At 41.7% G+C, this 20,374-nt stretch overlaps 1 protein-coding gene across 6 annotated transcripts in view; it reads right to left on the bottom strand.

The window, feature by feature from the left end:
- Nucleotides 1-20,374, bottom strand: part of AFF1 (AF4/FMR2 family member 1) — a 194,861-nt gene that overhangs the window by 20,648 nt on the left and 153,839 nt on the right. For 5 of the 6 annotated variants that reach the window (XR_004959416.1, XM_036260263.1, XM_036260264.1 and 2 more), the window contains 4 exons: nucleotides 13,406-13,460; nucleotides 13,243-13,280; nucleotides 11,099-11,255; nucleotides 2,916-3,851 (listed from right to left, as the gene is read on the bottom strand). Coding sequence is in view for 5 of the 6 variants with exons in the window: in XM_036260263.1 (XP_036116156.1) it covers nucleotides 2,916-3,851; nucleotides 11,099-11,255; nucleotides 13,243-13,280; nucleotides 13,406-13,460 (1,186 nt within the window). In the remaining variant the exon portion in view is untranslated. The remainder of the gene's footprint in view (nucleotides 1-2,915; nucleotides 3,852-11,098; nucleotides 11,256-13,242; nucleotides 13,281-13,405; nucleotides 13,461-20,374) is intronic. The other variant, XM_036260265.1, reaches the window with a different exon arrangement.

Genomic DNA, 20,374 nt, shown 5'->3' with positions numbered 1-20,374 from the left:
AATCAAACTGGTGACCTCTCAGTGCATGGGACGACACTCACCAGCTGGGCAATAAAAGCGCTCAAATATAAAGAGATGACAGCCCTGCCTCTGCCGAAGGGTCCAGGCCACGTGCGGGGCTGCCCGCGGGAGCAGTCGCTGCCCTGACCAAAGGAGTCAGGGTCCTTTCGGGAAAGCAGAGCCTGTCCCACACAGGGAGGACCTGAGGTTAATGATGCTCAGTATCAACCGTACCTGGAACTCAGGAGAAATTGAAATCAAATGACATGATGCTCAGATCATGAAATAAGTACTGTATACAGTGAATTAATTTTTATAGTTACTTCTTTAAAAGCTTTTAAGTAATGTTTTTAACTAGTGACATACTTGAAGCAAGGAATTCCTGGTTGCTTAGATCCATGATGATTAAAAACACAGCAGAGTGGAAGAATTTCTCCACCAAAGGACTAGCTTTCTACAGTGTTCGCTCTGCAATAAGGCTCTGCTGCTGGAGTTCCCAGACCCTTAGGCATTGGGATTAACTGAGAATTTAAAAATACCAATGGGGGTGAGGGGTTTGAGGGTGCACACCCTGCCACCAGTACCAACGGCTCACTGGGTGATTGTAATGAGCAGCCAGGGTTTGGAACCTCCAGCTCAGACCCTGGTCCTGTCGATGCCAGAGCAGAGAGGCAGACTGTTCTCAGGGCCAGACCTCTGAGCTGCTTGCCCAGGCTTTAAAGAAAGCACACACTTGACTGAGATGAGGGGGTCATTACTTCTCCATCCTCTAAACAGGAAGATAAATGAGCTGCTCTGGTGGAGCTCAGCCAAAGGCTGGGAACGGCTTTCAGAGGGCACGGTTCACACACTCCGCAGGGAGAGCTGAGATTCCCTTTCGGGAACAGCCAGCAGTGCCTCCAGATCTGCAGTGTGTGGACTGAGCTGCGACCGGCCTGGGGAACCTCCAATTTCTAACATTTTCACCTGGTTAGTAAGCATTTTAGAAGTGAATACATCTCACTCCAGCTAATGCAGAAGGTGAGCGTTGGAAACTAGACAAGCCCATGGTAGCTGAGGAGATAGGTGATGAAGATTTCCCAGGAGGAGGAGGTAAATGTGGGTATTTTTGAAGTCTTTTCAGTTATATGAAATGCAGGAACCTTTTTCCTAGCCAGGTCCAGCAGAATTTCACACCTTTAACACACAAACATTGTTTTAATGGTTTTCAGACTTCTCTTCTAGCTGAAAGAGCACCACCAACTAGCATGTGACCCCCACCCACTCGACTTGCCACTGCAGTCATGATGTCCCATTCAACAAGGTTCTGGAGAAAACAGTTGCCCGCACTGTTTGTTAAAGTCATGGTATATTTTTAACCCAATGGAGTAATCAGCTGAATCACAGACATGACAGCAGGCTTCATGATCTCTCTGTCCTTTGTTATTCTTAGCTCAACTTCCACAACTGAGTAAGACGTTTCTTCTGTACTTAAAAGAGTATTAAACTTTTGACTCCTTCTCAGCAAGAAAGAGTTGGTCTTCTAGTGCCTTTCACTCTGAATCTTGGACAGGTTGACTGGGAGAAAAACTCACTTACCTTTCATTGTCAAGCAGCAGCAAAAAAATCAACCGGGAGCCCAATTATTAAGAATAAGGGAAGGGCCCTGGCTGGTGCGGCTCAGTTGGTTGAGCACCGAAAGGTTGCTCGCCTGCTCGATTCCCAGCCAGGGCACACTCAGGTTTCGGGTTCGATCCCCAGTTGGGGTGAGTGCAGGAGGTGACTGATTGATGTTTCTCTCTCACATCAATGTTTCTCTCTCTCTCTCTCTCTCTCTCCCTTCCTCTCTTTCTAAAATCAATAAAAACTTTTAAAAAAGAAAAAAAGAAAGGAAGGAGGGAAACTGTCCAAAATAGTGATATGTCCATGTAATAAGGATCTTAATGCAGAGATTTTTTTCTTCCGTTTTTTACTATGTCATTCCTTAAGTGAAACTTCCAAAAATTGAAATAAATAAAATGAAAATGACAGATCTTTAATACTTTATAAGCTACCATTCCATCCTATATTAGTCAACAGGATGTCCTAATCATAAATGTAATAAACTCTAAAACCTTTTAAAATAATGTTCTGCTTATTAATAAAAGTCAGTGATGGAGGTCACAGAGTCTAAGTCTGGTGTGTTCAAAGTAATAAGGTAGTATGTGGCCACGAGCTAAAATGTGGATGCAGTATCAGTATCAAGAAGATTTACAGGAGTAAACCTTAGTACAGAGCATGCTTTCAGGAATTTATAATTCTAGTTAACATTTCAATTCATGTACGGTTTTAATTTCTAGGGCAAAATCTAATGGGTGAGGTGGTAAATATCAATGTTATCAGAATAAAAATGCACCCCCGAGTCCTGGCCGGTTTGGCTCAGTAGTTAGAGCGTTGGCCCTCAGACCAGAGAATCCCGGGTTCAGTTCCCGCTAAGGGCATGTATCTCAGTTGCAGTTTTTCCCCAGCTCTGGTTGGGGTCGTGTGGGTGACAGCCACTCGATGTGTCTCTCTCACATTGATATTTCTCTCTCCCCTGCTCTATCTGAAGATGAATGCAAAAAAAAAAAAAGTCCTCAGGTGAGGATTTCAAAAAAAATGCACCCCGAAATGTTACATTATGCTAAAATGAGATACCCTTTACGATGACTCATCTTTTCCCAAGCTAGTGAGGCTGCCGAAGGAATCTGGAGCATGGTAACGCCCGTCTGCAGATGGGAAGCACCCACGTCTGCCATGAAGGAGTGACTGGTTTAGGAGCAAAGCCTGGATCACATCTGAACACTTCTAGCCTCTTCTAAGACAACCCAGGGCTGTAACCAAGGGTCAGTCAAAGACAGCCCTGGCCCACAGCAGGTACAGGCCACACTGTGGTGGAGGCCAGGCCCCTCACTCACCTTTCTCTTTTTGGCCAACTTGCTTGAGTTGTCTGAGCTCCTCTTCTCAGAATCCAGCTTCTTCCCTGCCGGTGGCTGTTTGTCCTCCGGTTTCTTCTGGCGGCTCCCCTTCCCAGGTGGCTGGGGTACCCAAGAGAGGAGGTCCAGGGTTATCTTCACCATCAAGCTTTGCGGGGGCGGAGTGTCCCTGAGCGGGGAGAGCAGCTTGGTGTCTCTTAAAGGCACCGGAAGTTTGTCCTTCCCATGGTCCTCCTGCACCACCACGGCCCGGCGACAGCCACTAGTCCTGCTGCCACTGCCACTGTCGTGCTTGGGGACCTGGCTCTGAGTCAGGGGGACAAGGGCCAAGTGCTCAGGGCTCCTGTCCTCCACATTGCCCTTTGTGGGCTCGGGCCCGGAGGGTGCCTGTGCAGGGGCAGGGGGCCCGGCCCTGTGCTTCTTCTTCTCGCCGGGGGCGGGCACCACCGGCTTAGGCTCCCTGCTGTCTCCAGCACGTGGCCTCCCTTTCGTCTTCACCTTGGGCTTATCTTTGGAAGGCTGGTCCTTGGAGCCGTGAGGGAGTCCTGGTTCACTCTCTACCTGCAAGCTGGCCCGAGAGTCAGAAGCAGAGGCCTTGACAGGTTTTTTGGGTTGTTTGGTTCCAACGGTTTGCCTCTGTGGCGGCTCCTGTTGGGCCGGGGACTTCTGACAGCTCCTCTTGCCAGCGTGGGAGCCTTCGGGAGGGACGCGGGGGGCTCTGCCGGAGTTTTTGGGGGGAGGATCTTTGGATTCTGAGTGCTCGTGACTAGTGGAGCTGCTGTCACCAGCCTTGCCCTTCCCGTCTGGGTGCCGAGGCGGGGGCTCTGCGCCCCCCAGGGCCTCTGCTGGCGCTGCCGGCTGGCTGACTTTGGTCAGCCAGTTGTCTAGCTGCCATTTGTTTGTTGTGGGAGGCTCGGGCTAAAAACAAGGAAAAAGAGAAAAGTGTTAACTGACCAAAATGATCAATTCTTCCCTGCATTACTCACTAATCCTATAGCCCTTCATCCCAAACCTAAGAATTCAGGTCCTTTTTATCCTCCTCTAATTACAGGTCAAATTCATATAACAATTGACTCTTTTTTTGTTTGTTTGTTTTGTTTTTGCTTTTTTTTTATCCTCACCCGAGGACATTTTTCCATTTTTTGTTCAGATAGAGCGGGAGGGAGAGAGAGGAAGAGAGAGAGAGAGAGAAACATCGATGTGAAGGGACACATGGAGTGGCTGCCACCCGCACGACCAACCAGGGCCGGGGACAAACTGCAACCGAGGTACATGCCCTTAGCGGGAACCGAACCCGGGTCTCTCTGGACCGCAGGCTGATGCTCCAACCGCTGAGCCAAACCAGCAGGGCTGACTCTTTTTTTTTAATCCTCACCTGAGGACATTTTCTGTTCAGAGAGAGTGGGAGTGAGAGAGAGGGAGAGTGAGAGAAACATCAATGTGAAAGGGACACATCAACTGGCTGCCACCCGCACAACCTAACTAAGGCTGGGGACAAACTGTAGGTGCCCTTAGTGGGAACCGAACCTGGGACTTTCTGGTCTGTGAGCCGACGCTATAACCGCTGAGCCAAATTGGCCATGGCAACAATTGACTCTTAAAACAATTTTCCTTTTTGGTGTTATAGGAATTTTGCTTTAGTAGATATTGACCATTAAATATGGACCAATGTAGACCATTGAAAACTGCTGAGAAATCTTTGGAACATATTTTGTTCTAATGGTAACTATGGTATTAATTTAAACAGAATTGACATATTTTTGGCTTGTATACTATTCCATCAGAAAATAATAGGGAATACATAGAATCCTTTTATGAAGGATTTTCAGAAAAAGGCTAATGAATAAAGTCTTGGTGATTATCTATGGGTTTCACTCTATCCTTTCCTTGACATACTTTTCAACTGAAAATTACTCTCTTCAAGACTAGCTATCCATTCTCTTATTTACTTAAAAACATTATAAACATTTATCTGGGAAAAGGTTTTCCATGTATCACAGATACACACTGATTTTTAAATTTTACACCATGATAAAAAGTCACGAGGCTGCTCTGGCCGGGGGATCGGGCGGCTGAGCATCTGCCTGTGCGTGGAACGCTCTCTGGCTCGATTCTCTGTCGGGGCACATGTCCAGGCTTTGGGTTCGATCCCTGGTCAGGGTTCGTGCAGGAGGCAACCAATTAATTTCTCAGTCTCTCTCTCTCTAATCAATACAATAAAACATTAAAAAAAATATAATCAAGTGAGGTCACATTAGATAAGCATCAGTCCCATTTGAATTCTTTAAAAACCAAGCATTAAGTCTCTTGTTACAGGCAATCTGAGCTGAAATAGCACCTATTTTTCTAAGACACAAAGGGAGGGTCCAAAGCACATAATTCAGAGCAATGAGATTACACTGATTATCTATGAACTGATTTGGCACATAAACAGAAGTCCCTGACATCTCCCATTATCTCATAAATCTCTGTTGCTAACTGATGGTAGATACATCCCACTCTCTCCAACTAAGTGAACTAGGTGTTAGATATTATTCACAGAACGGCAGAGACCTTTGCATCTCCAAGTTCCACTATTCTGTCTTCCATATGGTGATATACATTGAGATATTGATTTGAGCATTCCTATAGGTATATTACTGTGCCCATAAATAATGCTATATAAAAAATATTAATGTCTAACAAAGTGAGCAGTGATTACACTTTTTTAAAGTGCAAACACATGCCCAACCAGTGTGGTTCAGTGGATTGAGCATCATCCCACACACCGAGAGATTGCTGGTTTGCTTCCCAGTCAGGGCACATGCCCAGGTTGTGGGCTCAATTCCCAGTAGGGAGCATGCAGGAGGCAGTTGATTGATGTTTCTCTCTCTTCGATGTTTCTATCTCTCTCCCTTCATATCTAAAAAAAAATTTTTTTAATATTAAAAATAAATAAAATTCAAAGGTCAAACAAATATAGTATGAACAATTTAAAAAAAATTCTCAAGGGCAGCACTTCTCTTCATGCTACACATCTTTCATAAGATCCATCTGACAGGCGGTTTGTATGAATGACTAAATCATACACACTAGGCACCAGGAAGTTAACTAAAAGATATTCTACACAGGATTTAACTGATTTGATTACGGATCAGGAGATCAGCAGTAGGTGGACAGTATTTTACAGGGAAGATTGTTAACAATTTTCCCAGGTGAAATATCCCAAATAATTCAACTCTATAAAAACATGCACACTTAGTACATGGAAGATATGTGGATATAATGTAAAATCTTTTTGACCAGAAAAAGATTAGGTAATAAAATGATCAGGTAGTGTGATTAAAACAGAACAGAACTAAAAGGAACTTGAAAGAACTAGACAGAACCATGCTTTGGCAGAAAGATGGCTGCATGCCTGTTTTCTTTCCTACTTAGGATAACATACCTCCTTCACAGTTCCCTTTACCTACACCAACTCTAAACCCACGCTCACATTTGAGTTTTCACAGTAGGGAGGGAGGGAGGGAAGAAGGAAACTACTCTTATGTGCCAGGCATTTTGTCACATTTAATCTAAAACTGTATTCAATATTCTAACAAGACAGGATGATTGTTAAGAGTAGAGAAAAGATTAGCACACAATACCTACTTGTCAAAATTATTTCCCGCAGAAACTTGAGGGTATGGTAACACTAGTGGTTAACTGGGGACAAGGCATTCGTGACCTGCCAATCACATCAGGAACCAAACCCTTCAAACCCTTTCTTGGGAAAGGTATGGCTGTATCTCACCCAGGGCTATGTTCACAACTGTACTCCAGTCACTGACATGCTCTAGAGCAAAGTATTTATGCGGGAACCAAAAAAGAAAAGTCAATCCTGGTATAGCTATCATATGCCCTTTCTCTCCCCAAACAGGACAGTGTAAGATACATTTAGTAGTCCCTAAAGGAATGTCCTGGTTACAGAATAAAACACGTTTCTCCCACTGCAGTCCTGAGACGCCTGGCAGGGAGGTGTGTGGCCCAATTGCAGGGAAAAATGGAGCTAGTGCGCCCAGATAGAGGGGAAGGGTAGGGGCAATACTTTCTGTATACCTCCTCTAAAGATGTAAAATGGACAGAACTTCAAGGTCAGATGTTATTTGGCTACTGGGGTGGGGGAAATTTTTACATGAGGGATCAATTAAAAATAGATTTCAAGCCCTGGCTGGTTTTGCTCAGCGGTTAGAGCATCGGCCTGCGGTCCAGAGACCCAGGTTCGGTTCCCGCTAAGGGCACGTACCTTGGTTGCAGTTTGTCCCGGGCCCTGGTTGGTCGTGCGGGTGGCAGCCACTCGAAGTGTCCCTTTCACGTTGATGTTTCTTTCTTCTCTCTCTCTCTCTCTCTCTCTCTCTCTCTCTCTCTCTCTCCCCCCCCCTTCCCTCCCTCCCTCCCTATCCCTCCCACTCTATCTGAACAAAAAATGGAAAAATGTCCTCGGGTGAGGGAAAGAAAAAAAAAAGATTTTGAAACAAATTTTAAGAGTGTAAGTACTGGACAAGATCACTTTCATTTCTCCCTCTGCCATTCCTTATGCCCTGCCCCCAGCCTCCCTGGGCTGGAGTAACCCAAACATGGCACATTGGAAGTGAAAAAATATGATTTTCATTAAGCATTTTAATAAATGTTTGACCATATGTCCTTTTACCTCTTCTAATTTTTCAAATTGGCAAAAGTTAATATATTTTAGAATGAATTATAATTACAAATAAAAAGTTTTGATCTATGTACAATATATGCCTGCTTTTCTAATAAAATATCCTAGTTGTGAGGGAGTACCCAAAAATTACAAGAAAAAGCAAAGCGAAGAAGAAAGGGGAGAAGCAGCATGGCATAGCGGGGAAAAAAAGGCTTCAGAGTTAAAGGGCTATGGGTTTGAATCTTCAGTGCTACTTTCTTTATGGGTAAAAAGAAAACTACCAATTTTTCAGGATTGAGGGAGGGTTAAGAGCCTCACAGGCAATCAACTGAAGTAGTTAACTACCAAAGAAACGAATAATGAATAGATTGGGAAACTAAGCAGATCCCTGAACAACAGAGAACAATCATTTCCTGGCCCTGGACTTGACTTTAAAGAGTAAAAGGTCAGGGTGTCCCATACATTTTGAAAAGCTGAGGTTTATATTTTGATTCCTACTGTAAAAAGTAAACACTGAAATCTTCTTTTCCCATGTTCATCACCAGCTCATGTGGCAGGAATATAGCAGGTTCAGATTCTTGTAGGATTATTAAACTAGTTCATCAAATAAATTTAAAATGGAACCATAGAAAGCAAAATTTTCAGCATTAAAAATAGAATTTAAAAAAGGGACAGAAGCCCGACCGGTGTGGCTCAGTGGCTGAGCATTGACCCATGCACCAAGAGGTCGCTGGTTCGATTCCTGGTCGAGGCACATGCCCAGTTGTGGGCCTGATCCCCAGTGGGGGGCATGCAGGTGGCGGCCAATCGATGTTCTCTTTCATCGATGTTTCTATCTCTCTCTCCCTCTCTTCCTCTCTCTAACTAAAATCAATAAAGAAAAAATATTTTTTTAAAAATAAAAAAGAAACAGAAAGTAATAACTAATAACTATAGCCTGTTAATGTATGGAATTCAACTAATACAGGAGTTTCACAATAATGCAAGTATTTATTTTAAAAGGAAAGAAAAGTAGTCAAATACCTTGGGGAAAATTAAAGGTTTAAAATCTAGGCAAAGACAAAATATTGCTAGGGAAGTTGTCCTCCATATGTATCATACAAACTGTACCAAGTCTGGATTTGCACAGCAACACAAAAGCACAAATATGAACTTATTTAGTAAGGTGATTTAAAAAAATAAATTAGGCTTTTTGTCTGATCCGTCATCTGCAGTTGCTCCCTAAGATATAGATTTTTGTGAAAACCCTTATGGGGAAGACCATCTCTCTTGAGGCTGAAACCTCGGATACAATAGAAAACAGAAAGGCCAAAATACAGGATAAGGAAGGAATTACTCCTGGTCTTTGCTGGCAAGCAACTGGATGATGGACATATTTTGTCTGACTGCAACACTCAAAACGAATCCAATCTTCGTCTTGTGTCGCAACTTCGTAGTGGTGCTAAGAAAAGGAAGAAGTCTTATACTACCCCCAAGAAGAATAAGTAAGAGAGACAACAGTGATGCGGCTGCCCTGAAATACTACTAAGTGGACGAGATGGCAGAATCAGTCGTCTCGTCGGGAGTGCCTTTCAGATGAACGTGTGCTGGAGTTTTTACGGCCAGACACTTGGACAGACATTGTGGCAAATGCTGTCTGACTTACTGCTTCAGCAAACCAGAAGACAAGTAATTGTATATGGGTTAATAAGACATGAACTAACATTTAAATAAACAAAAATTTAAAAACTCAAGTAGGATGGGAACATTTTTTATTTAAAAGTCTCTACCTCTATTTCAGTAACCTCTTGAGCAACAAGACATAATTGTTTCATTAAATCAAATACCAAATTAATCTTTAAAATTTCAAGTATTCCGTCAAATATGTGCCATTTCCACTTTATTTGAATTGAATTTCTTTATTTGAATTTTGTTCTTTCTATCAGTAAGGTAACAAACGAGCACGCAGATTTTTCTTATTGAACAAGGTGAGACACAAAGCAGAGATCGTATAAACATTAACAGTGAACAATCACATAATTTGTCTGTAGAGCATATTCAATATCTTTTTCCCTGGGGCACAGAAAAATTATCTCAACAGCAATTAGTGTCATGAAAGGAAACAAAGAACCCCCTAGAAACACAGAGAGTATTTTCTAAAATCTGAAAGGCACTCCAAGTGCAATTAATGCTGACCTATGTTTATTTACTCCAAAAAATATTTACTGAGCACTTACTCTGTGCCAGACATAAATTTGCATCTAACAAAAAATGACACAGTTACTTTCATAGCCTCCCTTGCCCTCAGACATGGCTCTTAAATCTCACTACGTGATCTCCAGATGGATGGAGTTAGTGCTCAGTGGAACTAACTGCCTTGCTTTCTAAACAGCAGAGACACATACTAGGAACTTGAGCACTTTCTTAATCAAAAAGTCTCATTTCCCGAATTCCCATCTTAAATATGCAGAATAATCTTCTCTATACAAGCTGGTCTATTCACCAAAAACGCCCCCCCCCTTTTCACTAAGTACCCTTCTGCAGCATACGTTGCACACTGGTACTCCAAGTTATGAGGGTGTTTGGCAACCTTATTGTTATTAAATTTCTTGTGCTCGACAATCCAGTAAGTAACATAAATCTCTAGCTAAATGTAGTGTTTGAGATTTTCAATCTCATCTGTTTATCTTTACAATATTTCCCAAGGGCGGTGACAGGCAAACACAATTATCCCTGTTTTACATGGGGCAGAGGGCGCAGAAACGCAGCCCTGGCAAAATCACTTCGCCATCCATTTAATGCATGGCTTTCAGTGATTCAAAAATAGAACCTCTGATGACTTATTTCTAGTTCACGTTCCTGCCCTTTGCTAAATCAGGCTATCTCCTTTTGATTCCCTTAATTTATGCATTCCTGAAATTTCAAAATGAATTCTCATTAATTTTAAAACAGCAGCCTACTGCCCTGGCTGATGTGGCTCAGTGATTAGAGTGTCAGCCTCGCACCGAAGGGTCGCAGGTTCTATTCCCGGTCAAGGGCACATACCTGAGTTGCAGGTTCGATCCCTGGCCTCGATCAGGGTATGTGGAGGAGGCAGCCAACTGATGTGTGTCTCTCTCGCATCAACGTTTCTCCCCCCCACCACCACACTCTCTCTTAAAAAAATAAATAAATAAATGGAAAACATATCCAGTGAAGATTAACAACAACAACAACAACAGACAAAACACCAGACTACTAAAAATGAGTTTTCTTTTTCAAGAGAGGGGACAAGAAAATGGCCTACATTCTTAACGAGCTGCTCTTCAAAACACACTAGCAACAACAGAGAAGAACCCACTGTTTCCAACAGGAGAGAAGACTTCTCTCCCAAACCTCCAGGGCCAGGTGTTGGTAAGAGACAACGTAGGAGTAGGAAAGCATTGCTGCAGAGGACAGAACCACTCAGGCCCACGGTCTGGCCCGCAGCGGACTCTAGCCCCAGAATGCTGCCGTCGGAGACGGTCTCCTGGAGGGGACACGGTACCTCAGGAGCCGGCGTTTCCTGGGGCTCGTTCTCTTCGCTGTCACTCGAGCTGCTCTCGCTCTCCGAGTCGGAGGAGCTGTCTGAGTCACTGGTGCTCTCTGACTCCGCACCATTGGAATGTGCTGAGGCCACTGCTTCTGGGAGCGACTGCGGAGCGCTGCAAAGCAACCCAAAGAGATCGGCTGAAGACACCACACAAGGTGGACTTCCCCTTCTTCACACATTTCCTGCTTTGCTCATTATTCTGTCACTCAAAACAAAGGGTCTCAATATTACCTAACACTGGCACATTATATGATCACCCAGTTGAAAGAAAGCCCTACAATAGCTCAAAAATCAGAAAAAAAATCCCACCTTAAAATAGCTCACCAGATAACTATGTAAAAGAGAAGCCTGTGAAATTTTGCTCCTGAAAACATTTCAAAAAATAATAACTTAGATGCTGGGTACTTTATATCAGGCGTTAGTGATCAAGGGCCTGGGCTGGCTGGCTATTTTTCTAAATAAAGTTTTATTGGAACACATCCACACCCATTATTTTATGTATTATCTATGTATGTCTGCTTTGATACTGTAAAAACAGCCGACTAGCTTCAACACAGACTGCATGGCCCACAAAGCCTAAAACATTTACTTTCTGATCCTTTAAGTTTGCTGACCCCCACTATATATAACCCAAACAAGTTCATTTATGAAAGAATAGCCAATACATTAAAATCCCCCCTCTGCAGTCTATATGAGAACTAACTGTATGGTAAGTCAAAAACTACTGAGTAGAAATGGAGTTCTTTTGGAAAGTGACTTCAAAAGCAAGCCAGTCACTCTTGTGGGCAGAATTATAAAATAGGTCATTGTTTACAAGTGGCTTAGGATGATCCCCAAATATCAGCTGAAATAGAGATTAACTACTGCAAGTTAGGACAGTAACTCTAGGTCAGAGAGAAAACACTGCTGGACATAAACAGAATTTCAAAACACATCTTAAAACCTTGTCTTCAGTGCCATCAGCCAAAGCAATAAATCAATACCTATACTCTTAAAAGCCTTCAAATCTACTTAAAATTAAATTATTACGCTATAAATAATAAATTTACTAAAATTATATTAGAACAAATAGAATTAAAAAAAATAATAAATAAAACCACTCTTGGAGATCATTTTAAAGCAAACTATACTGTGATATAATTTCTTCAGGTAAAATGGTGTCAAGTTTGTGATAATTTTCACACTAGTAGCTAATGAGCTTAAACCAGAGATCAGTGTTATTTCTGCCTCTAATTTATTCCCATTTTGCTTTTTCTATTTTCTTTTCCTCCACTTTTAAGTTAGGCTAATTTGTCATATTTTATGAGTCACTGTAAGTCACTAGAAGTTACTGACACAAAATGTGATATAAATAAATAAGCTGAGCTTATGAATCTATAAGACCTGGCATAACCACATGAGCTTCCTCCACAGTAGCTATAGCACCGCATGTCTGTGAGGAAGGTGTCCTGGAACCAGGGACTGACACAGCTACAGTGCAATCTAACTCTTCGCTGTCCGTGGAGGTCAGGTATTGGCATATGAAATCATTAAATTCAGTACCAGAGAGAGTTTAGATAGTTCTCGTTTCCAAAAATTAAAGTATATGTTTTCTAAAACATGGCTACGCTGTTTACAAAATGAAAACAGTGTCATTTTCCACCACACTAAAAGGTACTGCAGGCCTTTTTAAAAAGCAATTAGAACATTCATATGACTAAGAAAACAGGCATTATGGAAAATTCAGCTTTATAATTTTTGAAAATACAACAAATCTGTCACTTTCATAGAAACACTGGGCTCTTCAGCATAACTTTTCAAATATTAGTTACGTAATACTGATGAAAGAGATTCAGGTTTATCTTAAACTCTAGAAAACTCTAATCACCCAAACTCATGGTTTTGGTGGGTGCAGGAGCACTTTCTCCTGATGGAGTTAATAACCTCTCTAAGGCTGACTGAAGTTTCCAAACCATTAAACATGTCTTTTCTTTTAACTGTGACCCTCCATCTCCTTCCCCATGAAGAAGTTGTGAAGGTACTAAATCAGGCTGTATTTTTCCCATTTGGCAGAAAAATGCAAACGTTTTGTACAGATGGGAGAAACCCGCACACGGTACCTTGGCGGTGCAGTTGTGGAAGGAGGCTTCTCTGGGGTCTAGGCATTCACAATAAGGGGAAGAAGGACGAGGAAAAGAACAAAAAACAGGTTAGGATAAGCAGTTCAGAAACGTTAGACAGATTTAAAAGGATCCCTGGTGTTAGGAGATGCACAAAACTTACTTGCTCGCTCTCACTGTCCTCACTGTCACTGAGCTGAAGGTCATCTTCAAGCATGCTGGAGGAGGCGGGAAAGCAGACATTGCAGAATTTACAATACTTTCTAATAGCTTCTTTTAACATATAAATAGAAAATATGCTGAATGATTATAAAAGGGATGGGATAGGTATGGGTTTTATTTATTCATCCAATGCTTTATTTCCTGGAAATATAAGTTTTACAATAACACAAAAACTAGTTCAGTCTAAATTTCTTTCTCAAAACTGAATCTTCCACATGTCTGAGTATTTAAGGCAGACTACCATGAGACCGGGATTTGGTGCTAGCCCCAAGACTAAAGTTCCAGGTGCACATGGTAGGTACATAGGTAGGTTAGGTGGGTAGGAAAAATAGAAGGAAGGAAAGAAGGATGGAAGGAACGGAAGAGGAGGAAGGGAGGGGAAAGACACAATACACTCAAATTATTTCCGTCTATATTCTCTAACAACTAGAATAAATGATTAACCATTAAATGAGTTAACAGATGAATGAATATTTACATAATGCTTAAAACAGTGCCAGCCACTTAGAAAATGCTATATATGAAGCCCTGGTTGGATAGCGCAATTGGTTGGAGTGTCATCCTATGCACCAAAACGTGGTGAATTCAATTCCCTATCAGAGCACATACCCAGGTTGTGGGTTTGATCCCCGGTTGGGGTGCATACAGGAGGCATCTGGTCGATGTGATGTTTCTCTCTCACATTGATGTCTCTATCTCTTATCTATCCCTCTTCCTCTCTCTAAAATCAATTTAAAAAAAACTACTTAAAAAAAGTGCTACATATGAATTAAATAAATACATAGTAAGATGTATGAAGCTATTCAGGCAGTGTCACCGAGTGCACTTATCCTACATTTTTGTTCTAAGGACATTATTAATACTGAATTTTATTTTTCATGCACACAAAAATATCTTCTTTCATTTGCTTGAACACTGACCAATGGAAAGAGTAGTAGTAGAAATAATATCGCTGTCTAGAAAATGTTTAACCTTACAGCTATCATCCTATGAAAATAAAAACTCAGTTCACTTCCTCAGAGTTAATACTCATCTCTAGGCAGTGTGGTTTATGATGAACCTAAATATTAAAAGTGAACATTTTCCAATCAATACATGTATTCAAATTTTAGCCCCTTTCTTATCTCTTCCCCTTTCCTTTAAAAAAATTTTTTTTCTTTATTGATTAGAGAGAGACAAAGGGGGGGAGGGGAACATCGATGAAATAGAACATTGATTGGCCCCCTCCTGCGTGCCACACTCTGGGGATCAGGCCCACAACCTGGGCATGTGCCCTGATCGGGAATCAAACTGGTGACCTCCTGGTGCATGGGGTTGATGCTCAACCACTGAGCTACATCAACCAGGCTCTCTTCCCCTTTCCTTTACCTTCTTCCATGGAGATGCCCAAATATCAAAGAAATGAAATCAGTAAATGCTCCCTCCACACTCTCAAATTCATGTAGATGACTATTTGAGAAAATGTTATAAGTGAAAGGGAAAAAAAACAAGTCTGTTTGAGTATTACTGATGCTCCAAAAAGCAAATTATATTAGCAGTTGCAATCCTTTAGTATTTCTAAAAATAACCTCACCAACAATTTTTATTGCAAACCCACTACCTGCCACTGAAGTAAGCAGGCATCATTATTTTGGGAAACCTTGGTAAAATCACTGTATTTTCTAATGAAAACAAATGCTAAAACTTGGCTCTTTCATAATGACCGCCTACATGCAACACTGTAATTCTGCCAAGGAAGTATTTCACCAACAAATGTACTAAAAACATCTTGTGATAAGTTTCTTAAAAACATGAAAACTGTTACCTTGTAAATATAGATCTCACTCAATATTTATCTAATGAAAGCTAAGCTCCTATTTTAGCAAGGCTAGAAAACACACCCTTCAGAGGTAGGACTTGGAAGTAGCAATCATAATGGCATAAGAAAAAGTCGCTCAACAGGTTTATTGCCGAATGATGGTTTGGCTGGGGTATACAAAAGCAAAAGATAAAAGATATATCTTTGGAATAAATGTAAGGGAAAAAAATCTGACAAAGTGTATTTAATACTAACCAACAACAACAAAACCATGGTAAATGAACCTCTTTGTTTCTTAGTCATTGGGTTTGTTTTGTATGAAACTGATTTGCCTTAATTTCCTGAAACGTCAATGACCATGGACTCCAGCCATGCTTCCTGTTGTAAGCAGAGATACAGACCCTGGCAGTTGTTTGCCCAGCTACTGAATGCCCAGCTTCCATGAATATATTCTCCTAACGTCAAGTGTATGTTCTGGCTGTTAGCTCCGCTTGCCGTGGAGGAATGAAAGGGACCGTAAACAATGCTGCCCCAGATTCGGAGCCTCCCTCTTCAGAGGGTTAGCCTGCAGGCATGAAACTAGTTCAGGACCTGAGAGTGGAGGGACAGTGACCATCCCCAAAGAAACACTCCAAAAAGAAATGACAAACCAATAAACAAGGTCAAACAAAAGCTATCAATTACGTGGGATGTACTAGGGATTTATACATGGCAATTCATTTAATCAAAATTCATGGGTATAATTTATCTGACATGAGAATCAGCATACACAGTGTACTGTCAGTGTCTGCCAACTCAGCCAACAGTAACCAGAGAACCTTCCAGAAACCACAGTTTATATCACCAGAGACGGGTAGCTTAACATTAAGAAGCATACTCTCAGTGGGGGGAAAGAAAAATATTTTCTAAAGTCTTTTTTTTTATAAGAAACATGCATTGCGTCTCTAGTAAGAAAAAAAGCTATCTGAAAACCATAACTAAGTTTTGCTATTATAGAAAATTAATCACAAATGCCACTGTTATTAAAAAAAATATCTATATAGTTAATGGAAATGTAACCCGATGACAGGTAAAGGTTTCATTTTTAGAGATAAGAAAAATTTTTTAAAGAAATCAGCTGCTAAAATCCCTACCTGTCCCACAAACAATATAGCTGAGGTCGAGAACATTAGTACACCGTACCACACTATACTTCACACATTATATATGACAGAACCGGTCACCGAATGTGAAGAATGACAAAATTAATTGTAGCACATCTGGCTGAGCACCTTTACACTCACTGAAAGAGAATAAAATCTCTCAGACCCAGTCCCATGCCTACCAGTAAAATCTGGGTCAAGAGAACATACGGCCCATGGGACATACTCAATTGTAAGGTTTTCTGGGGCAGGATCAAGTCATTTGTACCTTTATAACTTCTATATCAAGAACTTGGCAGGTACCCTAAAAAGGTGGCTGCATGAATAGCACCCCTTCTGAATAAGCAACAGTAGCACAGAGCTGCACCCATTCTGTGATTAGGACCCTCAGGCACTCTTACTCACAACCCTGTGGCTGGCTCTGATCACACCCGCACAGTCCCAGGACGAGGAAACAACTGCCACCTAACTTGCCCAGGATCGTGAAGCTGGTCCGTGCTGGAGCGGGAGGCAAAAGCCATTCCATTGATCTGATCCCCTTGCCCTGGCCCATGTAGGACCCAATGGCTAGAAACCCTAATGCAATGAAATCTAAGTTCTAGTACCTACAGAGAGAAGACTTTGATTTAAAACAAAATAACTATCAAGAAAAAGACAAAGGATTTTCCTCCCTGGCTGCTTAAAGATCAACCTCCACCGCGACCGACACAGTAACTATCTGACCAGGAAGTTCATGATTGGTAGACTACTTCAGTGAAAACAAATGGTCATCAATGTCCTTCACCCTGGGAAGCCAGCAACACCCAAGACAGAAATCCTGGAAAAACTAGCCAAAATGTGTAAGACCACAGCAGATGCCATCGTTGTGTTTGGATTCAGAACCTGTTTTGATTGCAGTGAGATAACTAGCTTTGGCACAATTTATGATTCCTTGGATTGCCTGGAGTGGGGCATGTCCGCCCCCCCCCCCCGAAATCCGTACCAGATAACCTCACCAAATATAACAGGCTAACTTTTAAGTTGATAATTTTGTATGGCCCACAAACTATGTTATAAATATCCAAATGGCCGTTTGCAGAAAAAAGGTTCTTCACCCCTGGGTTAGGCAAAGAAAAATGAACCCAAACATAGACTTGCAAGACATGGGCTGCATGAGACCTCAGAAAAACAGCAAAGGGAACACAAGAACAGAATGAAGACTCGGGGCACTGCAGAGGCCAATGCTGGTGCTGCAAACAATGAGCTGGATACTGGACAGCAGAAGGAGCAAAGATTCTCCAGTGACTTTTTTGTTTGTTTGTTTGTTTTTTGTTCAGATAGAGTGGGAGGGAGAGAGAGAAACATCAACATGAAAGGGACACATCGAGTGGTTGCCACTCGCATGACCCAACCAGGCTGAGGACAAACCGCAACCAAGGTACAGGCCCCCGGCAGGAACCAAACCCGGGTCTCTCTGGACCACAGGCCAACGCTCTAACCGCTGAGCCAAACTGGCCAGGGCTCCATTGACTTTATCTGTGGGGATTGTGAAGATGTTTCATGAGAGGATTAATAAATTAAGAACTTTTATGAAAAAAGAAAAAGGACAAATAAAAACTATTCTGTTGGAATAAAATTAATGTACTATCTTTCCTTTATGAAACTCAATAAACTTTAAACCTTATAAAATTTTTAAACTGGTCAAATAACTAATTTCACCTTCACACTCCAAGACAAAGCTGTTATTTCGGAGCACATGGCACCATACAGCCTACCTTGGCACTGTTCAAAAGAGGCCAAGTGCTCGGTAACGCACCTCTTTGAACTACCATGTAGGTTTAACCACATTTTATACGACTGGTTAGGTAAACTTTTTACTTAGAGGTTACAAACAATCCTCAAACCCCTTTGCACAAATGCACTCCTCTGGCAGCTGTTCTGCAAAGCTTCGAGAGCCAAGTGCAGGTCCCAGCAGGCATGCTTCAGTGACTCAGAGTCCAATTGTTACTGTGTGGAGACACACAAGACAAGCCTTTATTCCCTTTCCATTCCTAAGAACTGAGCTTGCCAAAGATTTCACTGCCAATACTCTGTAACATCTCAATTCTGAAGCCAAAAACTATTTAAATAAACTGATTTCTTGGCTTAACTTTTCCTATGATCAGGCCATACATTTTATTTGGGAAAGAACAAGTGAAAGCGAGGTCACAGTAATTAATAAGTCACAACCCTGGTATCGGGTGTGTTTGAGTGGCAAGTTAAGTATGCTTCTCAGAAACTGCTAAGGCGTGTGTAAGAACGTATAAATTTGCACAACCTCACAAACCTAAAATTGATTTGGGAATAGAACAGGCAACAGATTTCAGGGAGAGAGAAAAAGGTTGGCCTGGCCAGTGTGGCTCAGTGGTTGAGCATTGACCACCAAGAGGTCGCCGGTTCGATTCCCGGTCAGGGCACATGCCCAGGTTGTGGGCCTGATTCCCAGTGGGGGGCATGAAGGAGGTGGCCAACTGATGTTCTCTCTCATCGTTTCTATCTCTTTCCCTCTCCCTTCTTCTCTCTCTAAAAGCAATAAATAAGGAAAAAAAGAGAGTGAGAGAAAGGGTCTGGACACCAAAGCAGATATACTATTCCCCAAATTTTAAGTTCAGTCAGGCTTTGATTCCTTCTTTGATAAAGGGCAGAAACAAGGACTACAAATGCTTTGTACAAGATGATGGAAGGCTACAAGTTATAAATAGGACTCCACATACAACAGATGAAAAAATAAAAAGGCATATCTTAAAGCAGCTGTGACACGACATATCAGAGGAACTCTCCAAACAGTGAGCAGTGGGCAGAATTCAAACTCGTGGAGAGATTGCTTATGGGAGATTATGGACTAACAAAACAGAGGGGAAAGTGACTCAGTATACAAGTTAATACAGTAACTGAGCTTATTTAACATAGTCATTGTTATGGTAAAAACTGCAGTGAGAGGTGTAAGAGTACTCAAACTCCATGGATGAAGTGAAGATTATCTGAGGTCACATAAGGATGAGAAAAATCACAAGACTGTGAATCAGAGAAAATTTGAAGTTAATAAATAAGATTAAATCAGTAAATATGACAAACACAATACTAGTGCAAGGATGACATAACTGGATGACTAGAAACAAAATCTAGAAAAAAAATTACTGCTGAAAATCATGTTTATTAAATACTGCTTATAGGTATATTTAATCAAGTTTATGTATAATAGTTCTCCTTCTATATGTAGTCTGGGTACTTACTATAATATGCCAGGCCCTACTCTAGACTCTAAGCAGACAAAAATCCCTGCTCTTGAGGCATTTACAGTCTAGAGCAGTAATTCTCACCCAGTGTGCCACAAGAATGAGTAAAACATGCAATGGCTCTTTAGTCAGGGACACCAACCTCTTTGCCCTTAGACTGTCAAATAAGAAAATGACAACAGCCCGGCTGGTGTAGCTCAGTGGCTGAGCATCGACCCATGCATGCACTAAGAGGTCGCCAGTTTGATTCCCAGTCAGGGCACATGCCCAGGTTGTGGGCCTGATCCCCAGTTAGGCGCATGCAGGAGGTGACCAATCGATGTTGTCTCTCATCGATGTTTCTCTCTCTCCCTTCCTCTTTCTAAAACCAATTTTAAAAATTTTAAATAAAAATGACAACAGTGAAACAACAACACTGTCCAATGTGAATGAATCAAAAATATACCAATTTTTTTTGTCAGATCAGCAAAAAATGTATTTTTTTATGTGCCAGAGAATTTTAGTAATTAGTTTCTGTGCCATGAGATGCAAAAGGCTGAACATCACTGGTCTAAAGGAAGAAGATCAACAACTAAAAGATATTCTTTCTCAGAGGGTAAGAAGCCTGTGGAGGGAAACAAAGGTCTAAAGGAGGAAAGATGGATGCAGGTTGCTCCTCTCCATGGGGTGGTTAGTGAAGACTATGCTGATAAGGGGATGACATCCAGGAGAGGCCT

The sequence above is a fragment of the Molossus molossus genome, unplaced genomic scaffold, assembly GCF_014108415.1.
Source record: "Molossus molossus isolate mMolMol1 unplaced genomic scaffold, mMolMol1.p scaffold_m16_p_1, whole genome shotgun sequence".
Classification (NCBI taxonomy): domain Eukaryota; kingdom Metazoa; phylum Chordata; class Mammalia; order Chiroptera; family Molossidae; genus Molossus; species Molossus molossus.
The sequence above is the reverse complement of the archived record's forward strand: the minus strand, read 5'-3'. Positions and strand labels throughout refer to the sequence as shown.